Genomic DNA, 26,815 nt, shown 5'->3' with positions numbered 1-26,815 from the left:
GCGGCCATCGAGGCCTGGAGTTTGAGACCCCTGTTTTAACAGTTTAATAGTTTTATTAATACATTATGCTTCATTGAGGACAAGGCAAGGCACTGTAAGTCTAAAACTGTGGCTTACGGGAAACTTTTAAATAAATAAATCTGGAATACGTGTATCCAATTGGTACTTAAGCTTCTGGCATGTGTGTGTGTGTTTGTGTGTGATTAAGCGAAAGTGCAATGAACAGGAACAGGCAGCTCTCCTTTGGTGTTTCAGGGCTGATTTCCAGCTGAGATAAAGAGACTAACTGCTGGAAGGAGGACTGACTGTGACGTTGCATGATCTGACAAAACTAAAAACTAAACATATTTTGGCTGTGGTGTGTGTGGCCTCCAATGTCATAAAGGAACCGTAAGCCTTTAACAGCAAGGGAAAAAGTATTCAGAGCGCTTGAACTTTTAATATCTTGTCATGCGAAAGTCACAAACTGTATTGTATTTTACAAGGATTTGATGTGGTAAATTAACACAATGTAGTGCGTTATTGTAAAATGTATGGAATAGGACATAAAATAGAGGTGTGATGTTTCAATGTTTGTTCATTTGATTAGACCCAGTAAAATCCAGCTCCCTTTGTTAATACAACTAAATAAATGAGTTATCCTAAATTGAGAAGCAGCTAGGAGACCCGGGGTTCACAGCTGCTGGTGAGAGACTGTCTGTGTTTACCCTGAATGCACCAACTGTAAAACACGGTGGTGGCAGCATCATGCTGTGAGGATGCTTTTGTACTCTGGACAAACAGGGAAGCTGGTCAGGGTTGGTAGGGAGAAGGATGAAGCCTGTTGGAGGCTGTAAACAACTTGAGACTGAGGTGAAAGGTCACTCGACTCTTTTGTCGGTCTGTCAACATCATCGAGTTTCAGTACGTCAATGTTTGCAGTTGCGATGTGAATAAAGGTGTGTGAATACTTCGATGCACTGCCAAAAAAAAAAATCTTACCAAAATATTTGTCTAGTTTCTAGAGCAAATATCTTAGTACACTTTAAATTACACAAAACTTAACTTGAAACTAACCTTTTGGCAAGATATGAAGGTTTGTTTTAAGTAAATAATTCCTTTATATTGGTGAAAAAGTGCTAGTTATTAATCCTCCAGTGGAACTGATATATTTTTACTGAAATTAAGGAATTACTAACTTAAAACAAACCCACGTACTTTGCTGAAAACTTACTTGTAAGTTTGTTTTATCTTATTTCAAGTGTACTAGAAACTAGATAAAAATGCTTTTAAAGACTTTCTGTTTTTGCAGTGTGAGGCCCTGTAAGTATATTCCAGTAGGGAAACAGGTAAACATGTGGTGGGATTTCCTCTCTCTGACATGAAGTCGTCTCGTTGTGTCCCTCAGACCAGCGCGGTGCTGTGTTCAGGAGGCTGCGCCCTGCTGGCGGTCAGCTCCCTGCTGGCCATCATCACCATCTTCCTGCCCGGCGGAGGCTGCGAGCGGAGGATCTGCACCCTGGCCGGATACATGCAGATGGCATCAGGTAAGCAAAGACACGCACATATTCCCACCCTCTGCTGAAATAAACGACTCGGTTCTGGTCCCCAGGTGATGATGACAAATGTTTCAACTCCATGTTTGTTTTAGAATGAATGTTTTCTGACAATCGCCGATAGTGCTGTCTGTTACCAGAGCGATTAAATTAAAAAAATATATATAAAAAAGAGCTGACTTTTGTTTCAGTCAAAATACAACAAAAGAATGGAGTCGAGGACATCTGCTGCTAGGCAACCAGAGTCTGCATGACATGGGCGAGCCAGTCAGAGGAGGGCGCGGGGAGATTTAGAGGCTGCTGTATAAAGACAATTACCCCTCCTTAACACAGGTCATTTGTTCACGGCTACATGTGACTTTTCAGGCCGACATTTTCACTCCTAACAGCGAAGTAGCACAGTCTCTTCAGGTGTTGAGCTATAAGAAAAACAACACAAAAAGTGTTTGTGCGTAGGGTTTGGTAAAGTTTTCATCAATTTTCTCCTCCTAAGAGCTGAGTCACCTGTCTCACCTACCTCCTCTGTGTTAATTAGAAGCACCAATAATTGTTTCTTTTTTTTTTTTTTTTTTTACCCCGCCCCCACTCCTGTTTACATAACCTCTGTCCTTGCGAGTATCGAGCAGGTAATTGGAGTCTCAGCATGAGGCATTTTCCTCGGCATGATTAGCGTCTGAATTCATTGGCGAGGTTAAATCCTTATTGACAGGAGTGGAGCTCTTGCAGCCTCCGGTTAATGGTTTGACGACAGGCTCGTTGCTCACAGGCACACGCCACAATCAGATCAATGCGGCTTTGGAGAAATGGGAACATATCGGTGGCAAAGCAAGAAAACTGAGTCTTTTTCTGCGTGTGTGTGTGTAGTCCCGATCTGACGTGGAGCGAGGATCCGGGCTTTTGTTCCATTTCCAGGTCGACTCTTGTCTAGATAGGCGGAGGGTTAACAGAGAGCCGGCAAAGCCCTCTTGAGGAGGGCAGATCAGAAGAGTGTTTGTTTTCCCAGCTCTGCGGCTGTGTGTGTGTGTGTGTGTGTGTGTGTTGAGAGAGTGCTATCAAAGTGAGCTGATAAACTGTAACAAGGAGATTAAAAACAATGGTTTTCTTTGTAGTGTGTGTATCATCAGCGGGACTTCTGCTGGGGTGTGTGTGTTTTTCCTGCAGATTGGGAGAAACGAACTGCTTGTCAGCTTTTCTTCTAAATCTCGCAGTGACGCCATTTTTTTTATCCTCGTGTTCATTACAGCAGGTCTTTGACAGGCAGAGGAGATGTCTGTCTGCTTATGACTGAGTGTACATTGTGCTTCTCACCTGTGGGGGGTGAAGGTTGATGAGAAATTAAAAGATGTGCGCTCTTTGTTTGTCTTTGAAGGAGCATTTTCTCCGTTGCCAGAGTTCAGGGGGTCGGGGAAGGATTTCTCCTCATCCCACCTGTGGAGATACAGAGTAGCTATTTTCACTTCTGTTTCTACTTCAAAACTTTACAAGTCCTCTTGTTTTGAAAAGTCACATTATTTGTGTTTTTTTTTTTGAGGGTCGGACCTGGTTGAGCTCTGTAGTCGTGCTGTTACACTCGTTTGTGTATCAAACATTACATTTTTTCTTACTAAAAATGTCAAAAACTGCGTTTTCACTTTCTGTGTCAGTTCTATCTTCTCTACTAAAATGATGTACGACTCAAAACATCACAGAATTCAATGAGTTTTGGGTTGATTGATCTAAAAACATGATATTTTTGTTAATACTGCAATTATATTTGCTGCAAAAAAGAAAAAAAATCTAAATTTTCCTCCCTCTTCATCTTATCATCTGTGATTCAAGCTGCCTCTGAGACATTCAGCATCCCAGGTGAAGCTATTACATTACATTGGATTGAGTGTGAGCTCACAATACTTGGTATATAGTGACGGCATTTAACCCTGTCACAATAAGCAATAAATCAATTAATCGCATGATAAATTAAAACGAGCTCGATAACTTCCATTTGCATGATTGTTTTTCTCGTGTCTCTCTCTCTTTCTACCAAAACCAGTTGACAAAAGGCACATGCATCTCAACCAGTCCTTTTTTTTGAAGGGCAATTTTGCTTACAGACTTGTTGTTTTGTTTTTTTATTTTGGATACTTAAAATGTCTTTCAGTCACATTGTTTAATGCTCTTTAGAAATGAAAGTTTATTGAACTTTGGGAGGCTGTACTTGCATTATTATACCATATAAAGCCTCAGTTTGTTAAAATGGTTTTAAAACAACAATATTATATCGCAATCATTTCTGAAAGAATATATCGCCCAACTGATTTTGCCTTTACTGTATATTCACAAAACATTGTGCAGGTTGAGTAACTATTTGGTCAGCTGACATACTTGCATATAAATACATATAATATCTTGATATTTATTACAATACACCATCATCTTCTTAGTACAGAGCTCTCATTTCTTGTCGTTATGGAGATTTCTAGGTTTGTCACCTAGATTTTAAGCTATGGCTCAGTCATATTAATGAGTTTGTAACACTTTTGTGGGTTTAATCACCCAAAAAGCCCTTCAGTTTTAAAGTTGTGCATAGTGGGCTGCATATATGCTCCCATATAGATAAAAACCCATATGCAGTGCTGCATGCGAAACCCATTTCTTTCAAAGTAAAACAGCCCAGCTCCCTTATTTCTGAGAGCTCAGGTCTCTTGGGTGCAGTCCAAAATTAGACGTAAACTCCATCCAGCGGTTGAGCTGCTGCACCACCTAATGAATGCTGCCACCATCAATGTTTCATGCGCCGAGCCAAAGTAAACCCACGCTTCTGTGTCTTATGGCAAGAAGCTTTTTCTCCCCCCCATCATGCATATTTTACTGATCTCTGCTTTTCGATGGTCAGGGCCCTTCACATTGGCTGGAGGCTGTGTTTTTATTTTTGTTTGTTTTGCTTTTCTCCTAAAACACGTTGAACAGATTTTATTTACAATGCAGTGAAGAAGTCCTGAGCACAGAAACTTTGTTTAAATTAGTCTTGGTAACACCCACTGAGCCAGTTAGATGCAGAAGTAGCTGAGCACAGCTTTTCCGGTCCATCATGCTGCTGCGCTCGGGCAGATTCTGGGAGAACAGTTATCTGTTCTGGGCTGAATACATGACACACTCGGCTGAGTGTACAAGGACTGAGTGCTCACACAAGCCTAATCTCAGCTGTTTTTCTGCAGGGTTATAGCCGAATTACCATAACAGGAACATTTAGATTATGATTTTGCATTGAGCATTGTAAAGGTTCTATCTAAATGCCTTGGGTTTCCTCCTCTTTATTGATCTGACTGCAGGTGAGTACATAGTTTCCCAGCTCCAAAAATATACTGTTGTTGAAATATTTCTTTGGGAGATTCATGAGCTGAGGACTTGAAAAGAATTTCCCCGCAGGCTTGTTTCTTTTATTCTGTAAAAAAAACATGAAGCACCGTTTCCTTTTTCCCCTCCATATTCATGCAGTCGAGAATGTGTTGTGTAGCTCCATTAAAGTAGGAGCAGCAGCAGCTTGTGGTTCATTATTGCTCAGAGAGATGAAAGGAAAGAAATGGCACTAGAGACTTAAATGAGAAACCGCGACTAACATCGCAGCGCTCTAACTAGCAACACTCGCTGACTTTTAATTCCTGAGAAAACGGTTAACACTTCTGGTCAGGAGGAAATATTTCACCATGTTAGAATAAAGAACTGATTTAAAAATATTTGTTGTGATGAATTGGACCGACTGAATGCTTTGAATCTTTGGAAATGTTTTCTGCTGGTTTTATTATTTTACATTCTTGGAAATGTCTTATACTAAGCTAAATGCTTTAGCGTGCATTGGCAAACAACCTTTTGCTTTGTAAAAACATGACAATTTGTGTTCTTGCTACTAACCACTGTATATTCCACTGTGTGTGTTGTTGCAGCAGTCAGCGCAGTAACACGTTTTACGTCTTTCCGTTTAGGTCAGCAGGTAACAGGAAGAAAAAGAGCTTTCACTTTTCATTGTTGGTGTTTCATTTTTATTTTACCCTGTCATGTGATAGCATGTGGCTACATAAAGCTGCTGCACTCTTTCTTATCTTGCCATGTATTTTGGTGGATCTAACATGATTGTAAACATGATACAAGTTCATTTAGTCAAACATAAAATCTTTTCACATCTATAAAGCATCTGATCTTTATAAAGCCTATTTTGCATAGTGCATGTGTATTTGGATTAATGGTGTAAACACTACTCTTGCTGCCATGTTGATGTATCTACTCCATGAGTGTAAAACAGTAAATTTTTAGTGTCTTGTACATAGGCTATGAGTGAGCGGTCAAATAGTTATGAGCTGAATTATTTAGGAAAAAAAGGTTGGACTGCCCTCCCGTTGTAGCCACTTTAAGCATTTGCCATGCAGAAGTGAGTGAATCAGAGAATATTTTGTCACGTCCCAAAACATCAATGGCAGCCTGGCTTAGGTGTGAAGCATTGTATCTGCTGGAAAGTTATTTATATAATGTTGTATCTGTACGCCATTGACATGCAAGTCAGATATTTTATCTTTATTTTTCACTTTGTAAGATATGAAATCATCAAGGAAAAGAACAATTCATGCTAATATTGTGCAAAGTAATGATTTTCAGAGCAATAACATTGTCCTAAAAGTTAGATTTTTTTTAGGAATTCATTTACTTTTTCACATTTATGACTGTGCTGATTTATAATTTGTGAATAAAAAATGCTCTTCTTGGTTTTATCCCCCTGTTTTAATTTCCATAATTCTCCAGCAGGCTCAGGACCTATTTCCATCGTGTGATACTCGGTGGTGAAAATCACTACTCCGCTGTTAAGTACAGATATTACAGGGCTTTACTGGGTTTGACACGTTGGCTGAAATTGCCTTCCAGTCATCGAATTCTGCAGTCGCAGCAGAGCGAATGAAAGAGGACCCTGGAAAGAGAGGTCGTCATGTGGACCAACATCTGGCTGAGCGAGATTTCTTGTTTTTATCTTCGTCATCGTCGAGGACCCCTGCGTTTTTACCTCCTTGGGAAAGGAAAGGCGAGATGGTTTGTGTTCTCTGTTCTGCCTGTACAAACTCCCACATTAAGTTTCATTGTGCTGATGCCGAGGAAGCCCTGCCTGCTGTGTCAGCGCTCCCTTGGGCAAAGCTGCTATGCAGATGTCCTACGAAGCACGGCGATGCAAATAGGAAGTTGCTTTGATCAAAGCACTTGCTGAGTTACACGGGGGCTGCTGTCGCCGCCGGAGCTCATGTGGTACCTGTACAGCATGTCAGTCATCTCTCTGATACAACTGAACACATTTTCCATATCAGGCTGGATTAGTGAGGCAGACTCTATTAACAGAATCTGCTCCTCTGACAATTAATTTGCACTTGGAGAGTTTCTCTTTCATCTCTGTTGGAGAAAAAGACGATTGGAGCGTCCCTTGTGTCACAGTTAGCATTCTGAAAGTTCTTTAAATAAAGGAGAACTTTTATTAATAGTAGAAACAGACTTATTGGAAACTTAACACTGACTTTTCATTTTTATTAGGCTTTACCTGTCAACTATGATTTTACCCAACTCCATTTTCTCTTTATGAACTGTAATAAAGTGCATCGAAATTGTTTTTAGCTTCACTGTTGAGCGTTATCATGAAGGGTTTAACCCTTCCAGACCGATCGTAGCGCGACGATCTAGCCAAATTTGCAGTACCGTAATTCTGCCACACTTTGCGCTATCTGAAAAATTCCAATGGTTTCTGAAAGGGGAGACGTTGCGCTTTTCAGCCAATATCGAGTAAATACGGTAATTTTATTCCCGCCGTAGCAGGAAGTGAAATTAATCTGAGGGATGCTCTTTTAATAGATGGTAAATTGTGAAAGAAACTTGCTAGATATTGAAAGTTCCTGTTGTTACGGATAAATGGGCAAATATATTTACTCACAGGATATTTAAAGAACTGCGTGCAATTAAAATAAGCAAAAATATCCAGGCGGAGATTTGAAATTTAGGACATAAAGGGTTAAATAGAGATTAGGAATGCACGGTATATTGACACTAACATCGGTATCAGCTAATGATGGTCATTGTGTAACATATTGGTATTGAAACTACAACTAACTGGGTAAATATTAACAACCAAGACTTATTTATTTCATTTGTTCTGTAGGTTGAGTGGCAGAATGGAGGCGTTTGGTCGTGTGACAGCAATAGTTATGTTTAACTGAAGAAGTGGTGAAGTCCTCGGTTAGGCCATTTTTTTCAAGGTGTTGAACAGATAGTGAAATATATAAAATCCTCACAATATCGATAAATATCGGCGAAACGGCAATATTAATGTTGGATATCCACACTGGCCCAAATTTTCATAGAGGTCCATCCCTAATAAATAGAAAAGGTGTCTTCCCAGGCAGTCGCTCTGAATTGTTTTACTCAACTGAAACTGCCTTTAGTGTAATAAGATAAAATGACTCACAATACTTTCTGTTTTCACATTGAAAAGTTTCATGAGTCATAAAGCGTTTTAATACAAGCCCAGGGCTGTCCCATGTTGTATGGGAATTAGATTTTTAAGAACATCGTCACCACTAACAGCGTTTCAACACCGATGATTTGTTGGAATCTGGGAGAGGAGCCAAGATTAATTAGCTGAGCTTAAAAGCAATCAGGGATAATCGCTTATAATTTTCATAGACGTATTTGTGAACAAACCGGGCGCACACCGACACCGATGCTGCTGCTGCTGTTTCTAAATCATTCTGCTGCTTGTGGGCTCAATGTTGATGCTCAAGACGTAACCGGCAGAATCCGGTTAAAGGATTTTCAAAATAAAAGATCCTCCAGGCTCAATACGTAAAATGGAAGTATTTAATTATTTCTTGCGCGGCCCGGTACCAATTGGTCCACGGACCGGTACCGGGGGTTGGGGACCACTGCACTACAGGATGATTGGTTACAAAATCGCAAGAACGACCAACGATCTAAGATGGTCGTAAGGGGAAAAATAGGAGCAAAAACTCGTGTAGTGTGAACTATTGCCTCAGGTAGTCGATGTGCCCATCTTCTCTATTTAAATCTAATTATTACTGAAGGGCAACATAATATACAGACTTCATAATCTGCACTCTTTAGGTTGAATGCAGTATTTATTTCCACTTTTACTTTATGTTGTTTAGTTTTTATTCAAGTAAATTCTTTTGTTAATGGAGACTGAGAATCCATTTTATTTTTGTTTTTGTTTATTTTGTTTATCAGTTCCAGTGCTAAATATTCTTTTGAAAATAAAGCGTATCTATCTTTGGAAATCGCATGAATTATCACGTCATTTCCATTAAATCAGTGTAAAAAAGTCTTCAAACAATATTATCGTTTATCGCAATAATTTTTTGAGACAATTAATCGCTCAGCAAAATTTGTTATCGTGACAGGCCTATTTTTATACATAGAATAAAGATTTCGTTAATCTTAAAAGATGAACTAAATAATCTTTGTTCAGTGTGGGATTTGTCAACTCAGGTTTGCAATTATGGCAATTAAGATTATTGACCAGAAAAGATCGAATGCGGTCCAAGTGTTTGGTTATCGATGGTTTTGTGCATATAGATAGATGAGCTTGTTTTGTATAGGCCATATACTGTATCTATCATAACCTGTTCAAGAAAGCATAACAGGTCACCTTTAGTTCATTTGTTAATTTGCTTTTTAATAACCTACACATATTTTAAGAGAAGATTAATCTATAAAGACTCAAAGTTGACTCACTGTTCACTGAGTATTAAATCATGATTTCAATGATAGTAATTAGTTCTTTTCTAATTCCTAGTTATCCCTCCTGGATCTCCTGGTTTATTGTGTTGGAAGCGTCTGCAGGTCAAGCTCGGTTCTTTTGGAGTTGTCAGTGCAGAAGATTTCTGTTCTGCCCTCCAGCCTGCTTCCTCCTCATCTATTATGCTGTTTGTAGAAAAGCGTGTGGATTAAATCCATGACCCGTTCTCTGACATGTTTTTCGTTTTCCTCCAAACTTTTCCAGCTTCAACCTTAACGTTCTCCCCGTTCGCTCGTCTTCATCACAATCAGAACCTCTGATCTCTTGTTGTTTGTTTTTTTTCTTCTGTCAATCGCTGATATTTCATTCCGTTTCATCAGTGGGTTCGCCGGAGGCTGCTCACACAACTCTCAAATATACTTTTTTTTCCTTTTTGCCGTGAATACTTCACACTCACCTTTAAATCTCCCTGATCTGCAGTCAATGAGAGGCAGAGCGGTCAATTAAGCTTTTACACATCCTGATTTGCTCTCTGTTTGTTTGTGTGACCCAGTTTAGATGTGACCCAGTGACCCCGCCGTCACCTGCGACACGCAGGGGACTGACACCGGACATTAGCCTCGGATATGTGTTTTGTCAGTGTGTGGATACGTGTGAATGTCTCTTTTCGTATAATCAGAGTTGTTTTTTCTCCTACTGCTGACAATAATGTGATTGGTCACCAGTAACTCCTTCGTGCACACACACACACAGTCAGCCCGCTTTGCATTTGTGATCTCACGTTTCTTTAATTACTCAAGCAGGGCAGATTTAATCAGAAATGATTAATATTTACCTGTGAAGCGCTACACGGCTGCTTTGTTTTCTAATTTGACAAAGCATTTAGAAAAATAAAAACATGTTTGATTCATATTTTTTCTCTCTCTTTTTTTTGCATTTGTCATAAATGCAAATGTACACAAATGGATAAACTAGGTCTAATGTGTGCTTATGAATCAAAGCTGGCGTGTGTGTTGGTTCATTTTTGTGGGATCCCACATTGGTCTGATCTGTTGTCTACTGTAATTATGATTACAGCAGCGCCTGGCTCCGCTCGCTCGCTGATACATTACCCACAAAAACCACATTAATTGGTTCAACAGTCAATTAGAGCCAGGGTGTAATTAGGACTGAGCTATCGTCCTATCCAGTTCATCGGTTTTCTTGGAAAGGTCTCTTATAGGCTCTTTGTAAAGGCAATCTTCAGAGATTAACAGGTTTTTAATTCATCTTTAATGTCCTCATTAAAAATGAGTGCGTACTTTAATATGTTCCAGGGTTTATTATCTTTTTAAAACAGTAATTAAAGACTTTTAGTACAACATGTGTTGGAAATCTTTGCAGCTGCCTTGTTTATCTAGACCCTGAGGTTTTACTCCATTCTTCTTTCTAAAGTGGCTCAACATCATTTTTCAAAGGTTTTCTGTACATTTTGAATTGGATTCAGCAGATGAATATACTTTTTCACAGAGCATTTCTAAGTATTCAAAAGAAAACCCAGCTTAGGAAACTGAAACACATTGATACAATGCTACTTGATATGCTATTGGCTGGGATTTGCAAGCAGCCAATCCAGAAGTGTCATGTATTTTCCTTGGTTCTGATTGGCTGAACCGCCAACAGTGGAAATAACAAAAACTGTAGATATTGTCTTTTGCGGTAGATGGTTTCTGATTCACTTACTAATGGACATTAAGGTATATTTGGTGTGTGAGCTAAAGTAAGTTATACGTGTTTTTAGAGGGGGTCTCAGTTATTCACATATTTTAGCTATTCCCCCTTTAGACCACTCTGTCATAATTGCAAAGATTTCATGTAGATGGGGTTACATTTAATGGCACCTGACATCTTTTAGCTGTTGATTAGGTTTTCACTGCCCTAAATCGTCAGACTTGATGTTTTATAGTTGCGATTAAACACAATGTGGACAATGTGACAAAGAAAGCGAAGCAGAAGCATCTGGAAAATTTAGTCATAAGTCGTTGCAATCATTAGCAATGGTGTGCTAAAACCATAATTGCGTGCTCTGTGTCATAATTGTGTGTCCCAACAATCCTGACTTTTTACTGCTTTCTTTAAGCAACAATTTCCTTCTTGTTAGTTTTCCATAAACGTTAGTTTAGGTGGATGGTCATGTCTTGGCAGGTTTGCGGTTTCTGTTTTTGGCTGATGGACTGGATGGATGCTTAGTTCGCCCAACCCTGCTTTAAAGTTTACTGCTACTTTCTCCCTGACCTGTCTGCTGTGTTTCTTGGTCTCCATGACGATGCTTTTTCTCTAATCTTCTCTAACAAACCTCAGAGTCCTTCACAGAGCAGCTGGATTTATATTGAGAGTAAATTAAACACCAGTTTGCTTTTATTAGGCAACTTCTGAAAGCTAAGTGGTAGCACCTTGAACCGAGTAAAGGAGGCTGGACATCCCATTTGTTAGACCTTTATTTAAAGCTAAGCACTGTTTAATGTTGGTCCATTACAAACTTTGTGGCTGTAAAGTGACAAAAAAGTAAAGTGTCTCTTTTTCCTGTTACGCCCTTCTGAACTGTTTCACAATGGCAATATACAAATGATATGCTAACAGTAGAAAATATGTAAGATGAACCAGAAAGATAAGAAAGCGAGTCTTTCTCCCTTCTGTGGTTTATCCCTGACGGACGTCTTCGGTCCTCTCGCCTCGATCAGATAAAGGAGAGACGTTGCGGGGTCCAAAAATCATGAGTGTCTGTTTCTTATTCCTCTGCCGTCTCCCTTTTCTTCCCGCTCCTCCGTCATTCTGCCACATAAGTTCCAGCAAATAAACACAATCACACAGTGACACACACAGGCAAACACACTCAAAGAGCTGGTGGCTATGCATATTACATGAGTCCTTCACCTCTGAAGGGCTTTCTGCTTTTTTTTTTATTTTTCATTCTGCAACTTGCAGCCAAGATGATGAGGTGGAAGCCAGATTCTGCACTTCAAGCAGCTTCCCTTGTTTCACCACAGGAACTAAAGATGTTACAACATAGTATATCCAGCGTTGTATAAAGATGGTAAAGAACTGAAATCTAACAAATAATAAGCAAATGATTCACGACAAAAAGTTAGCTTTCATGAGTTCTGTTGCACATTGCTAAGCTTTTTTGTTTTTATAACTAAATGGAGTGAAATAACGTAGGATAATTTTTAGCTATGCAGACGATGTTATAATGTTATATGTGTTTGTTGTAATGAGTTAAAAGCAGCTTTAGTTGTTGCCATAACATGTCTGATGGTTACCATTGCTGTTTAAAAGTTCAGTTATCAATTTTTCCTCAACTGTTGTTGTATCAGACCCACTTTGATTTAATTTAATTCAGTTTCTTTGTTTAGATTCATGCCATCTCAAGGTACTTCACTAAACAGATTGTGTGAATACACAGAAATATACAGTCAATTCAGTCTAATCATACATTCAAATTAAAGCCAATTACATACATTCCAATTCAATCATAGTTATTTAGGGCATATAGGTCCACAGAAATGACAGCTAGGTTCGATACCTCCGTTTTAAAGATTAGATGCGTTTTGGTATGTTATAGTCACCAAAATAAACAACTCTGTGTTTTGTTGGTTTGTTTTTCAACCTTTTGAACAAGAAAAGTTTAAATACTTTGACAGTAATCAGATGTTTTAAGCATATTCTAAACTTTAAAATGTATCCAGTACAGAACTAACTGGAGTTTTGGTTACAAGTTGTACCTGAATGCACCATATAAGCATTCATTTGGACTTTAGACAATTTTTCTCAGTACCAGTAATAGTTAAATTCTGCTTGAAACTTAATGGCTTCACAGACTTAACTGTTTGTAGAAACATTTGCGTGTTCTCTAGTTGCTGGAATAGTTTTACCTTCTTACTGGCAGTTTGGCCAACAGGCCAGAGTAATACTACTCCAGTGTGTGGATGTGTGTGTAGACGTGTTTCAGGAATTCCCATCAGTCCGTGTTTGATGAGAACAATGAGCCAGCATGACTCCTTGTTGTGTCTGACGCTGTTGGTCCTGCACACACACACACACACACACACACACACACACGCACGCCCACACACCAACTTTGTAAAGTGTGTGCGCATGTTTATGCCTATTTCTCTTTCCGTTTCATTTCTGCTCTGCCGTTTTATCCCCTTCCCTCTCATGCAATGATTGATCTTCTCCTCAGTGTGCAGCGATGAGTGAGAACTTGTGCCACTTTGTTGTGTGTGTTTTTTGTTTGTTTGTGCCATCTGTGTTGTTAACAATTTGTTTTTTGTAGGCGGTATACAGAAAGTTGAGAATGCCGGTACCTGTCACACCCACGCTATGATTGATTAGCCGGTTGGGCTCTGTTGCCTTTACGTTCCACGTGTTTATGACACTCATTTGCATGAGATAAATAAATCCTTTTGCTAAGTGAATTAGGAAAGTTGTGGCTCATTGTGTCATGAAAACACTATTGTGAACTCATCTGCATAGCTGATACATACATAGTTACTAAAAGTTGGTTTTAAACGAAATGTCTAATGCCTAACTGCGAATTACTCGTCGAATAGAAGTAATTCTGCTCCTGATTCTGCTCCTGACTAGAAACTAAAGAAAGAATGTGTCAAGGAATAGCTTTGGGCAACAGTGGAAATACTTTTTTTAACCATTTAAACTGGCTCCCAGTTAGTTTTAAGAGCTGAAAAAAAGATTTTTTAGTTTCCGTCCTACCAAAATATGATGAAAACATCTGCTGTTCCAGTTCACACACATTTATTATATACAAGATTAATGCAGATTAATGATCTACATTAATCATTTTTTTCCACTAGTAAATGATTGTTTATTGTTTATACACTGTTATTTGGTTAGATGTCCATTTCAGGATCTCAGCCACACACATTTTATAGTTCCTTTCGTTGGTTTCCTTCCTCCATGTTTTAAACAAACCAAGTTACTACTGGTCCAGTAGCTTAATATTTCCATTCTCTTATCCAATACTAGTTTTGATACGTTTTCCTGCTGGAACTTTCAACTGTGTTCAAGTTGCAACCAGCTTTTGATTTTAAGTAGATGAATTTACATGGAGCCTTCCTTTTTCATTGTTTTATCCACTTTCTGGATTGCACGATCTTTGAAATAGTTGCTTCTCATGATGTTACCAACAACTTGTTCGACAGTTCATGCGGTGTTCTTAGTTTGGTTGAAAAACTTTACCTCGACTCCTCCAAACACACTTCATTGTGATGAAGAACTTTGGGCTTTGTCTTGTGTTGTAAGAAAATGTTTTTTTCAGAAAGCATTTGGCCTAGTCAAAGGGTTTTTACTCCAGAATCCATAAAACAGACTGTGACATTAACAAATTTTGCTGGACGACTAATTGTCGTCCAGCAAATATTGCAATATATGATAATATGGTTTTTCTTAACCATTTTCAAGTCATATATTGATAATGGTAAGGGAATAAGAAAGAAAGTAGATCCTCACAAAGGTCAATAAACCTGAAATTCTAATGAACGTTTAACATTGGAACTTGGAGACATTTTCAATATTCAAAATAAATAAAGTAAACAGCCAGTAAAATTGACCATGAAGTTTCTTCACAAAATGGGCTTGTTGAGACCAAAGAACCAGACTGAAGCTTTTTGTCATCCAGTCTTCAGAGAGAGAGAAAAACAATCTTTCAAATGGAAAATTATTGAGCTAATCTGAATTTATCATGCAATTAATTGATTTATTGTTTATCGTGACAGGACTACAGAATGGAAAATGCTATATTTTTACATGTTCCCTATAGATTTACCAGCAACATAACTATTTCTCTTTTTAATGTATGTTACATTTTTATACTTGCATCAGTTTTACTGACAATATCCCGGGTGTACCTATGTATGTGAGTGTGTTCATTTAATTTAGTCCAAATCAGTTGATGACTTTCTCCAGTGATTTGGTTTCTTTATACATAGAGAAAACTGCAAGCGAACTAATACTACAAACGATGTGAGGATTCTGCCTGGTCAGATGTGTCCAAGGAGGAAATACCAGATGTAAAAACGGGAAGCAGACTCTCCGTTCAGAAATATGCTGTTTGCTAAAATGCTAATTATCCGAGAAGCATACAGATAAAGTTGGAGAAGATGTCTTGAACGTTGAATTTGGGCGTTACTCTTTACGGAAAAGATGCACCAAGATTGTTTATTAGTTTGTTTACCCTGAAGGTTTGCATTGCATCCCACAATGCAATGCAAACCTGGCTGTGGGAAGGTGTTTAGCTCAAGCTGGCAGCGTACACCTGGTAGCTGTCACATTCACACCATAAATGACCACACTACAGTGCATTTGGAACAGGACCAGCTCCTCCAAACGGTACGGTTGCTTTTATCTCCTAGACATATAAATGATTTATAACGGCTTATATTTATTATAATGGCTTTAAATTCCATGAGTAAAGAAAGTGCGTGGGTTCATTGTTACGAACTGACCTCTATTCATTAATGCATAGCTCATATCTTCACAAGCAGAAATGGCCTTAAGTAAAATAATATTTTCTTTTTTATGGGGCGTGGTGAAAATTTCAGGATTTACTCCTTCACTGAACGTACAAAACAAATACAGAATAAAACAGAAAAGTTGTGTTTTGAGTTGAACTTCTGCTCATCCAGCAAGACTGCTCAGATGAAAACAACAAAGAAGTGCAGTGACCCAGAACACGACTGGGCTTTCAGGAGACCACAGTGAAAGTAGAGAGAGCAGCAGAGGGAATATTTTCTCACATGTACATCAGTGGCAGCAGGATATCTGGGAGCTGACTGTACATCAGGGTAAGCGCGGCAGCAAAGGAGGTCAACGTTTGTTTTTCTGTCTTTGACTCTGTCTGACAGGACGGTGCTCAACCACAGCCGCATTGCAGAAGTATTCACTTTTTAAAAACTTTTCCACATTCTGCCACACTGCAACAGCACAATTGATGGCATCTTTTGGGGGATTTTGTGCGATACACCAACAGGGTACGGTGAACGATAGTGAAGTGGTAGGAAAGGGATTCGTGCTCTTCGGATTGTTTTTCATACCAGTGAAGAGCGCAACTAAAAGTTTGTTGGAGAACTTTGCTGAATAAACAGTGTCACGAAGACAAAGGAGCACATGTTGTAGCTATGTTTAATGTAGGGTTATGAAACAATATTGTGAGCTTCGAACGTTTCACAGAGCTCTGTTCAATCCATTATCCAAAAATAGAGTATGACACAACTGCAAAACTACCACAACACTGACGTCTACCTGAACTAACAGGTGAACTAACCGTGGGATCTCTGGATGAGCTCAGGTGGGAGAATTTATTGACAGGATGACTATTTATTGCAAGAAAGAAAGAAAACCATAAGAATCCCTCTTCATGTTTGCTGCAAAGCATGTAGAGAACACAGTGAACATTTGGAGTTTTGAAATGTAATTTGTTTACATGTACGCTAGACCATAATCCAACTGAGAATATGTGGCAAGAGTCAAGTTAATTTGCATACCAAATTAACTTGACTCTTTCGGCGACAAGGCAGTTTAAAGTTCTCTATATGATAAAAACACAACGACCATTTGTGCTGAGAACTGCAAAAGAGAAACATTGCATTTTGTCAAATTCCATCATCAAAGTCAAGTTTTATTAGTCAGCTGCAACTCTAAACAAGTGCGGTTTTAGCCTTCCTTTCAAAGAAATCAGTGTTCCAGCAGTTTTGGAGTTTTCTGGAAGTTTGTTCCAGATTAGTGGAGCATAAAAACTGAATGCTGCTTCTCCGTGTTTTGCTGTGGGAATGCAAAGCGGGTCAGAACCAGGATACCGATCTGAAAGACTGATACTACAACAACAACAACAACAACAACAACAACATGTCTTTAATGTACTAATTTGTTGAGTGGCTTATAAACTAACAAAAGTATTTTAAAACCTATTCTCTAAGCTAAAGGGAGCCAGTCAGATTGACCTTGAAGAGGACAGGGGGGCAAAATGTTGAGTCTCTAGATTTTCAAAGCTGAAAGAGACATCCTCCAAAAGGCACTTCCACTTCTAAACTATGGACTGCTTTGTGCTGTTGAGATATTATGTTCAGACACAGCTTCTATACGTCTGTGCTAATCTTTAGCTCAAACCAATCGCTCCTTGGATGTTGAGCAGGGAAAGAGACTGTAATGTAGCACCTGTGATTTAGGTTTTTTGGAGCACACAGCTGCTTGCGCCGCCTTCTGATGCTTGCCATGTGAAAGTAAGTTACACCTGCTTGTCCGCGCAGCCTGGAGTCTACATTAAATCACACCAGTGCGGTCCTGCAGTCACATTCGAACAAACCACTTAGTCTCTGCCAAAAAGACGATGCCGACAGGTGCATCCCTTGAAACGCACACACCGAAAGCAATGATGGAAAAGTCTGCTCTGTATGTCTGTTGTAATCCCCCCGAGCCCGACATACAGTACACTCAGCTTCAGGCTTCCTTAAGTTGGCCACACATTTTTCTTTTCTTTCTTTGCCTGCAAGCACATATGCTCATACAGACATGCACTCATCCCTGTCTGACTCTTTGGGGGGAAGACAATATGATTTGAGCTTCGTGCTCAGAGGTTATTTGAAAGTTGCTGCAATATATGAAGGCAGCTCTCATAAAGCCACCAGAAAGAACACAGCTCACTTATGAATGAGTTGGGTTTTTTTTACTACACAGTGGTAAAACATTTTGGACTCATGCAGTCCCTTATTCATGCACACTTTTTATTGATTTTCTTAATGGAATATTAAAAATAATCGTTAGCATTAGGAGCAGAGGTGGGGGGTCATGCTGCTGTATGAGAGACGTTTCTATAAATCAGGCTTTAACTAATATCTTAAAACAAATATAGAGTGTTAATGTATTTGTTAACACTCTATATTTCAGTTCTGGTTTTGGTTTCAAGAAATAATGATAAGAACATCGTCAGAAAACACTCCTGTTTTTCCATTAGATTTTTTTTTTGCTTTGCAAGTATGCTTTTATTTTGTAATGTCCACCAAACTATGTGTGTTTAAGGCTGGTAGTGTCTTCAAAGTCAGCATAAGACAGCAGAAAGGGAAACAGTAGCATTAGACCTGTAGCTCAGCACAAAACACCGCGCTATGAACCGCGTTGCATCATTCCTGGAATAAGTCAAAGCTGCAAAGGTGATAAATGACAAAGGAGAAAATGACCAGCAAACGCGAGAAAACAGTTTGTGGGAACTCCTTGTTTATAGAGACAGATGCTACTTATTATCATTTCTGTAACTGAGCAGCTCTGGTGCATACTATGATTGTCTACGGTTTTCACCTTTAAGAGTAGCGTGACGGGGTTTAAAAGTAGCTTAATCTAATAAGTCATCTCCTTTTAGCAACAGTTTCTAAGGATTGACAAAAGAGTTCAGTGTCTAACCTCGCTAATGCTGGATGAATGGTCAAAACGTCCCGTAGACAAACTGCCTCGCCTCGTGGAAAGTCTTCCCAGAAGAATTGAAGCTGACATCATATTAAATCTTATGGAATAAGAATGGATTTTGAATGTGTGTTCAGGGAGATTAGTGAAGAGTTTTGGCAGTATTAATTAGTAGCATTAGTAGTAAACAAAGTGAGAAACCAGAACTAGAACACTTTTTTTTTTAAGTTATCAGTTGTATATTCTTTTGGCTCGTTACAGACGGACCCCACGCACTGGCGCCAAATTTTGGACTGTTATACATTCACTTAGCCGCCCACATATGTTTTATTGATTTTCATTAATTACTTTTTACCACGAAATGTAATGTGATGTGTTTTTATAACTCTTGACGCATGGGAAGATGTGTAAAAGGAAAATAACAAAAAGCAGATAAGGCTTTTTAGTCGAGAACGATCTTTTGTCGTCTTATTTTGCAAAAGGTGAAAATAACTTTTGTTTGTCTTTTTGTTGCTTCCTTCCTAAACTTTCAGTTGACCTCACATGAAGAAGACGTATTACAGCACCCACTAACTTTTGATATACGGGTTTGCTCCATAATAGATTACACTTACACACACACACATACACGCGTCAACTCTGCACTTCCACTCGTTTCTCCTAATTGATATGTCCTGTGTGCGTTGAGTACACTCACACTGATTGGTCCGCTGATGGGATGGATGCTCCGCAGTTTATGCCCTAATTTGTTACAGCGAAGACATCCTCGCTGGCGACACAGGTGAAAGGAGAAATAAAAGAGAGAGATGTGCTTCTCCTCCTCACTCCCCCCGTCCCAACACATCCCTCACCTGGCTCGCCTCCTTGTGATTACAGTTAAAGGAGGGCACCTCACCAGAGCAGGCAGGCGGCGGGGGAAGACGGATGGGCCGAGCAAGCGGGCTGGGACCGAGCAGATTAAAGCCCGGTCTCATTCGCCAGCCTCCCTTCTTCATCTCACTTCTTTCAGCATGTGACTGCGGGGTCAGAATGAGGCCGCCACCGCCGCCGCCGCCGCCGCCGCGCAGGGAGTCCTGCATGAATAAGACGGGATTGTCTTCACAGCAGGATTCTGCGTCCAGAACCTTTTATCGGGCTGGGGTTACCATTTCACTGTCTGCACTGATTACAGAGAACTGGGGTGTCTGCACATCCTTAAAAAGTCCTAAATTAATTCCTCTAAAATTAAGGCCTTAAAGTGTCTTAAATTCATTTTTTTTAAAGTAAGTTGGCCTTTGATATGTTAATTACCGTATTTTTCAGACTAAAACCCGCTACTTTTTTCCTACGCTTTGAACCATGCGGCTTATAGTCCGGTGCGGCTCTTCTGTGGATTTCCTTCAACCACCTGGGGGCTCTGTAGCAGGAAGTGAATCACTGGAAGTCAAAATTGGAAATCAAAGAAGAAAGTTCTTATTTTCATTTAGAACAAGCACATGCTAGCAGCAGGCACGATGGAGAAATGTTTTCAAACTCATATGATGCAGCTTTTAAGTTGAAGGCTATTGATCTTTCAGTACAGATCGATAGCCGCTGCACGTAAGCTCGGCGTGAACGAATCCATGGTTCGGCGTTGGAGACGCAGGACTGCGTCCTTAATAGCAGATTTATTAAACCGAGAGCTGCGGAGATATCAGCGGCTTATAGCCCAGTATTGCTTATATATTTACGATTCCAGTTTTTCCAGTGATTTAGGCTACCGCTAACTAGTTCCTAACATTTATTTATTTTTTTTTACCCCTCCAGGGGCTCTTTTAGTGGGCTCTAGTGTCCCTTATATGATAGTGGCCTGACAGGAAACGGGGAAGGACAGGGGGGAAGACATGCAGTAAATGTCGTCGGGTCCGGGAGCCGAACCCGCGACGGCCGCGTCGAGGACTCAAGGCCTCCAAATACGGGTCGCGCTAACCGCTACGTCAGCACGGCATGCCCACTAGCTGCTAATATTGCCTTGCTTGCTAGGTAGCTAGCGTTTTTGCATCTATCATGGATAAGTGTAAATTTATCACCAGTTGGCTGAACGATGTTTCTACATTTCCGCGGAAATACAGGTATTAAATTCAATCTATAATGATCTTAAAAAGGTCTAAGATATGAGTTGGTGAAACCTGTAGAAACCCTGATGAAGCAAGTTTAGCATCAATATGAACTGAGAGGATGCAGACTGAGTCGTTGTGTTGCCAATACGGACAAACCAAATGCCTTCTCTAGAGATATAAGTGCTTTTTTTTTTTTTTTACCCCTCCAGGGGGTCTTTATGTGGGCTATAGTGTCCCTTATACAAAAGTAGGCTGACAGGAAGGAGAGAGAGAAGACATGCGGCAAATGTCGCCGGGTCCGGGAGTCGAACCCGCGCCGGCCGCGTCGAGGACTCAAGGCCTCCAAACATGGGTCGCGCTATAATCTAAGCCACCACGGCGCGCCCATGCAAGTGCTTTTTAACCACAATGCCAAAAATAAAAATGTTTGAAGGAGTCAAAAAGAGCCTTTGAAACCTTTTTGTATGTTTGTTTGGTCAAAAAAGCAATTTTTAAAATCATAACTGATTGATAAAGTCAGTAGGAAGGGTGAAACAGCCACAGGAGTGAATACTCACTGTTCCACATGGTCCTGAAACCCTGATGGATTCTCTGTATAAGGGACATTTGTTTGCATTTTAATGATGTTAAAAGATATTTGAGACTATATGAACAGTTCTGACCATACAGGAGAAATTCATAATAAATGTAAACATGCAGTTCTAGTTTTTCTTTTCAACATGCATTGATGTTATTATAGTTCTGGAAAACTATAATAACTCATTAAAACACCAAACTTGTGTTTTAATGACGATTAATAAGTGTTCTTTATTAATCATCTGAATGTTCTTTCCGACGTTGAGTGAATTTAATTGTTTTACAGTGTAATGCTAAACTATTAACAGTAAATCTTTTAAGCTTCCTGTAAATAGCTGTTTGCCCTAATAGCGGCGCTCATATTGCGACAAACGCATTCATGATTTACGTCTCGTTTCATCGGCGTTTGCGCTTTAGTGCTGACTCCAGCAAACGCTGTCACTGGAAGCAGAACATACTGCCACAAGCACAGTAATAAGCCTTAATTTGTTTTCAAGCACGTTTTCTTTTTAAGAGGGTGAGTAATAGGAATGATAATGGTTCTTTTTTATTTTTTGCGATGAGGTGTTTGCTGGAAGCTCGGAAAGTGTGTTAATCACAGTCCTCGTTGTGGAGACCGGCCAGCCTAAGCTCATAATCCTCTCAGCTATTTTCACTATTATCCCTTCTCACTGACAGGCAGATACAAACAACCGCAGCAGGGGCTAATACTACATCAGCGGGGCACAATCGCCCGTCCAAGGATGAGATGCTCACCATCTGCTGTGTTTACACTTTCAGACTTTCAGTCGGTGTTCCTCTGACAGCCTTTGATGCTTTAATGATTTCTCTTGTCTCCCAGCTCTCTTGGTTTGTTCCATCGCTGTTTACTCAGGAGTTCACTGCGTTTCTTTCATCACCACTGGAATCCTCAATTTCTCACCAAGATATCTCAGAAAGACATGGAGTTATGGGAAGAAAAGTAGTTTTGAGAAATTAGGGATGCTCAACAGTGATCGACTTGGATTTTTATTCTTTTATTTATTTATTTTTTAGAAATCTTCTGTTGAAAGACTTTTTTGAACTATACCCTTGCAAAAAAAATTATAATAATAAAATCAGTGAATCTGTTGAAATTTTATGTGATAGACCACCATAGAATAGCACGGAGCTGCTAAGCTGTGTGAAGTATTTTTTGTGGTACTATTGTGATAATAATACTAACTTCCTGTATTGTTAGCATCATAGCTGTGATTGCTTGACTTCTCATTTATAACTACAAGCACAAATTTTACTCTTGAGACACATTCCCATTTGTAATGCAACTCTTTATGACACCAGTCACGTAAAGAGAGCAGTTTAGTGATTCTTATCACTAAACTGCTCACAGTAACTACAAATTTATTGATATGTAATTATACTGTCATTGAATACACAGTGGAGAACTAACAATCTCGACAATATGGACAGTTTGGGGGGATTTAAGCGTCATTATTTGGACTTTAAAGCAACAATGATGAATCAACATTCTTATCATGATAAATGATAAACGATACGGTAAATTCCCACCCCTAGTTAACGGATATTTACGTACATTTGTAATCCGTTGTATTGGTGAAGAACAACAACTTTCAAGTCTTTCAACCCGATCCCCAATTGGATTTAGGCCGCAACTTTGACTGGGCCATTTTAATACATGAATATCCTTTAATCTAAACCATTTTACTGTAACTCTGGGACTAAGTTTAGGAAACTTTTCCTGCTATAAAGTGGGTCTCCATCCTAGTTTCAATCTTTTGTCGTTTTCACCATCAAGTCTGACCCGGTTTCCTGCTGAAATAAAGGGATGTTCTCACTGCATGATGCTGCCACCGCTGTGTTTTTGCTGTTGCTATCTTTCTGCATTCAGCCCAGAAAGTTCCCAATTGGTCTCATCTGACTGGTGCACCTTTTCCACATGTTTGCTCTGCCTCCTGTAGCTTATGGCAAACTGTCACCGTCTCATGGTTTTCTTCTTTGCAAGCCTCTTCAGAAGAAAAACTGACAGAAGTGGGTACTTCAGTATTTCTTTCAAAATGTGCTTTATCTTTAGACGACATCAGCAGCTGTGATCCGGTATTCTATAAAACCATTTGTGGAAAACTATGAGTTGTGGAGATGGACCCCAAATTGCTGCCATTTCTTTATGTCACACAGAAGCTATTTACTCGTGCGAGCAAAGCTTCTCAGGCATGTGTGGGACACAAAGCATCTAGTGTGTGTGCAGAGAAATGAGAAAGACAAAAAAAGAACTAAATGAAACCAGACAGTATGAGAGAAAAGAAGGTGAGTGTAACATTTCTGAACTGTAACCAGACACTCGGATTACGTTCAACATGAGAGTCGGGAGCAGGGTGTCACTGCTCCCCCGAGCCTCAATCTGTCACCACATAGTCACACACACACACGCACACACGCACGCACGCACACACACACACACACACACACACACACACACACACACACACACACACACACACACACACACACACACACACACACACACACCACACACACATCTGTGCTGGACTGAACCCTGCAGGGAGATTTTGCATTCACAGGGTTTTTTCCTAAGTTTCATGACACATTTCCAGGATTTGAGATTACGATTTTTTAGCCAATTTTTTAAAAATGGATGGACGGACAATGAGTTTTCGTTGAAGTCTCAACCTACAAATATTTTCCCATTGTGTTTTTTTTTTCCTCTTTATTCTGAAAATTAAATCTCTGACTTTTCTATACTTTAAGTAACCCTGACCTTAAGGAAACATCCGATCTGTTTTTGGCGAACGATCAATTCCTTTTCCTCCTTGACATTAGTTTTCCTTTCAGCTATCATCAAACATTTATGCTGAATATGGTGATAGTCTGAAAAACAAGAAGCGCTTCGGCAGCAGCAGTGCCATTTGTTGTCCCCAGAGAAAGCGGTGATGACATCACTAAAATGTCCAACTAACAAACAGAGCCTGAACGCCACACGGCTGCACTAGATCTGCACTTTAGAAAATGGAAACTTTGCTGAAGCTTATTAAGTCTCGTAAGTGAGAGATGGTTTCCTTACTTCCTGGTTAAATCCATTGTGAACAACCTAAATACACACTGAAAATTGAAAGAATTTTTTTTGTCAATACAAATGCTTTATTTGTTAAAGTATTTCTAATGACATACTTTAGTTTACTTCCTAGCTCTGGATGTTAAAAGCTTCTGCAGTTTATGTTATAAGACCAAATTCTTTTCATGATAAGAAATTATTCACGTTAACGACAATATCCACCTCTAATACAGTATAAACATGTTAACCAGAGTCAATTGTTTGCCACTAAAGCTCTGTTAGACTTTATGAAGGTGGTTGTCTTTAATCGTTGTTTAATCAGATGAAAAATAAAACTCCCCTCTGGTCACAGACCATATTTCACTCAGTACTTGGCCAAAGAAAACCCAAATTATGTTGCTTTTAATTCAGCAGTTTTTAAAGTGAAGAAAATTCAAATGTGCTACTGTTTCCTACATCATGTTTCATACTATATTGAGCAAGAAACATGGCTCTGTGGATATGCAATAAGCATGTTTGCTTTTTATAAACGTTAGCATTTAAATTAACTAGCATACCGGCTACCACTATTTTGTTATAGTTTTTCAGAAGAAATCAGAGTCGACAGGTCACACCTTCACAGAAACTAGAGGGGGAAAACAAAATTAAGTTGCAGTAAAAAAAAAAGCTTCTTTTTTAAAATCTGCTCTTCATGTTTTAGTAAAATATTCAATGTTTTATGATTTTCTTGATTTCTAAATTTCCAAAGAAGAGGAAGAAAACAAGAATTAAATAGAATAATCAAGAAGGCCCTGCGAGCTTTTCAAGATAAAAGAAGAAGGTTTGGTGGAGGGAGAAAGAAATGAAGACTCGTATCGGGAGATATTTTATTAATAAAGTACACGAATAATACAAGGATGAAAGAGAGAATGCAAAATAAAATAGATTGAAATCTAGAGCACCGATGTGATAGACTTAAAATGTGGTACAATAATATCTAAGAAGAAACTTGAGTGGAATTGAACAGATTTACAGGTTTGATATAGAAATTATATATATATATATATATATCCTGAGCTGTCAGGGTTTTTATTTTAACACGGGAGCAAAGAGCTTTAATGGGAAACCGAAGTAACGCAGAGAGGTTCTAATATCTCCATCATCTCTGCTCTGTCTTTTATAGTCGGGCAGTTTAACGCAGTCTGAGCACGCAGAGGCCACAGGAAGTGGACGACCCCCACGAGGGGTCACCAGGACAATCAGCTCTTTTTATGACCGCGGAGAGAAAGCAGCATCCGTCTAATCCTGAGAGAAATATTGTCTGAAATAAGAAAAAGGAAGTTTGACTGCTGCTGAGCGCGATGCTGCACTTTGAGGGTTTTTGTTTTGTTCTGGAGCAGAATTACAGCCTGTCAGGCTCTGAGTGGAGAAAGGCCTTCAAGCAGGAGAGGGGGGAGCGACTGACGGGCCCTTTGTCAGAGGACCTGATTGTTGTGTGTGCCCTGACTTTTTTTTTTTTTTTTTTTACAACGGTACACCCCCACTCTGTGGACACTCTGCTATGAAAATTAAAAACAAAGAGAGAGAGAAGAGAAGAGAAGAGACCACACGCTTTCCCTGACAGCAGAAGCGCCCATGAAATTATCACAGCAATGCATTACCTCCGAGAGGAAATTACATCTATCTGCGATTCTTTTCCTCTCATCCTCTTTTCCTTCAACCTCACTTTGTTTCCGTCTGCCTGCGTCTCTTTTCTTTTCCAACTTCTCCTCCGTCACCGCTTAAACTGCAAAGACGCTTCCCTTTGCTCGCATTGTGCTTAACTGCAAATATTTTATCAGTATGTATGCGCCATATGAGAAGTGCCATTAATCTCCTTTTTCCCGTGAGGATTGTGTTGTTTGTGTGAGTAATGAGCTCTGGATGTCCATGCTGTGTCTCAGTTGTCCTTAATTGGCGCAGCGTGACTCTATTAGAGGGATCCACAGTAATTAACGTCTTCTGTAGTTTAGGAATCTAACCTTGATGCGTCACAGGCTTTGACATCTTTTGAGAAGCTTTGCTTTACTCTATAATTTTTCATTTTCATCTAAGTCGTTTCTCCTCCCTTTTTTTCATAATGAATGATTGTAGTTGAGTCAGGATTGATTCAACTTGAAGATTTTCACTGTTTTTTTTTGTTAGTTTTTTTTAATTGGAAACGACAAAAATAAGGCAAAACTTCTGACTTGGGAGATTAAAAAAAGAGACATTTGGATAAAAAAAAGTCAAAAAAAAGAAGAAAGAAAGTAGCATGTTTAGAACCTATAAGTTGAATTATTTATTACTGTCACTGCCTATGATCAGAACAATCATGAGACCTTTTAAAGCG

General features: G+C 39.4%; 1 protein-coding gene across 1 annotated transcript in view; it reads left to right on the top strand.

The window, feature by feature from the left end:
* The window catches only part of LOC102227853 (transmembrane protein 211-like), a 130,151-nt gene that overhangs the window by 40,242 nt on the left and 63,094 nt on the right, over positions 1 to 26,815 (top strand). Inside the window, exon 2 of the mRNA XM_005800808.3 lies at positions 1,388 to 1,526. Coding sequence (XP_005800865.1) covers positions 1,388 to 1,526 — 139 coding nt within the window. The remainder of the gene's footprint in view (positions 1 to 1,387; positions 1,527 to 26,815) is intronic.

The sequence above is a fragment of the Xiphophorus maculatus genome, chromosome 11 (genome assembly GCF_002775205.1).
Source record: "Xiphophorus maculatus strain JP 163 A chromosome 11, X_maculatus-5.0-male, whole genome shotgun sequence".
Lineage (NCBI taxonomy): Eukaryota > Metazoa > Chordata > Actinopteri > Cyprinodontiformes > Poeciliidae > Xiphophorus > Xiphophorus maculatus.
Note: the sequence above shows the minus strand (reverse complement) of the source record. Positions and strands in the feature narration are given on the sequence as shown.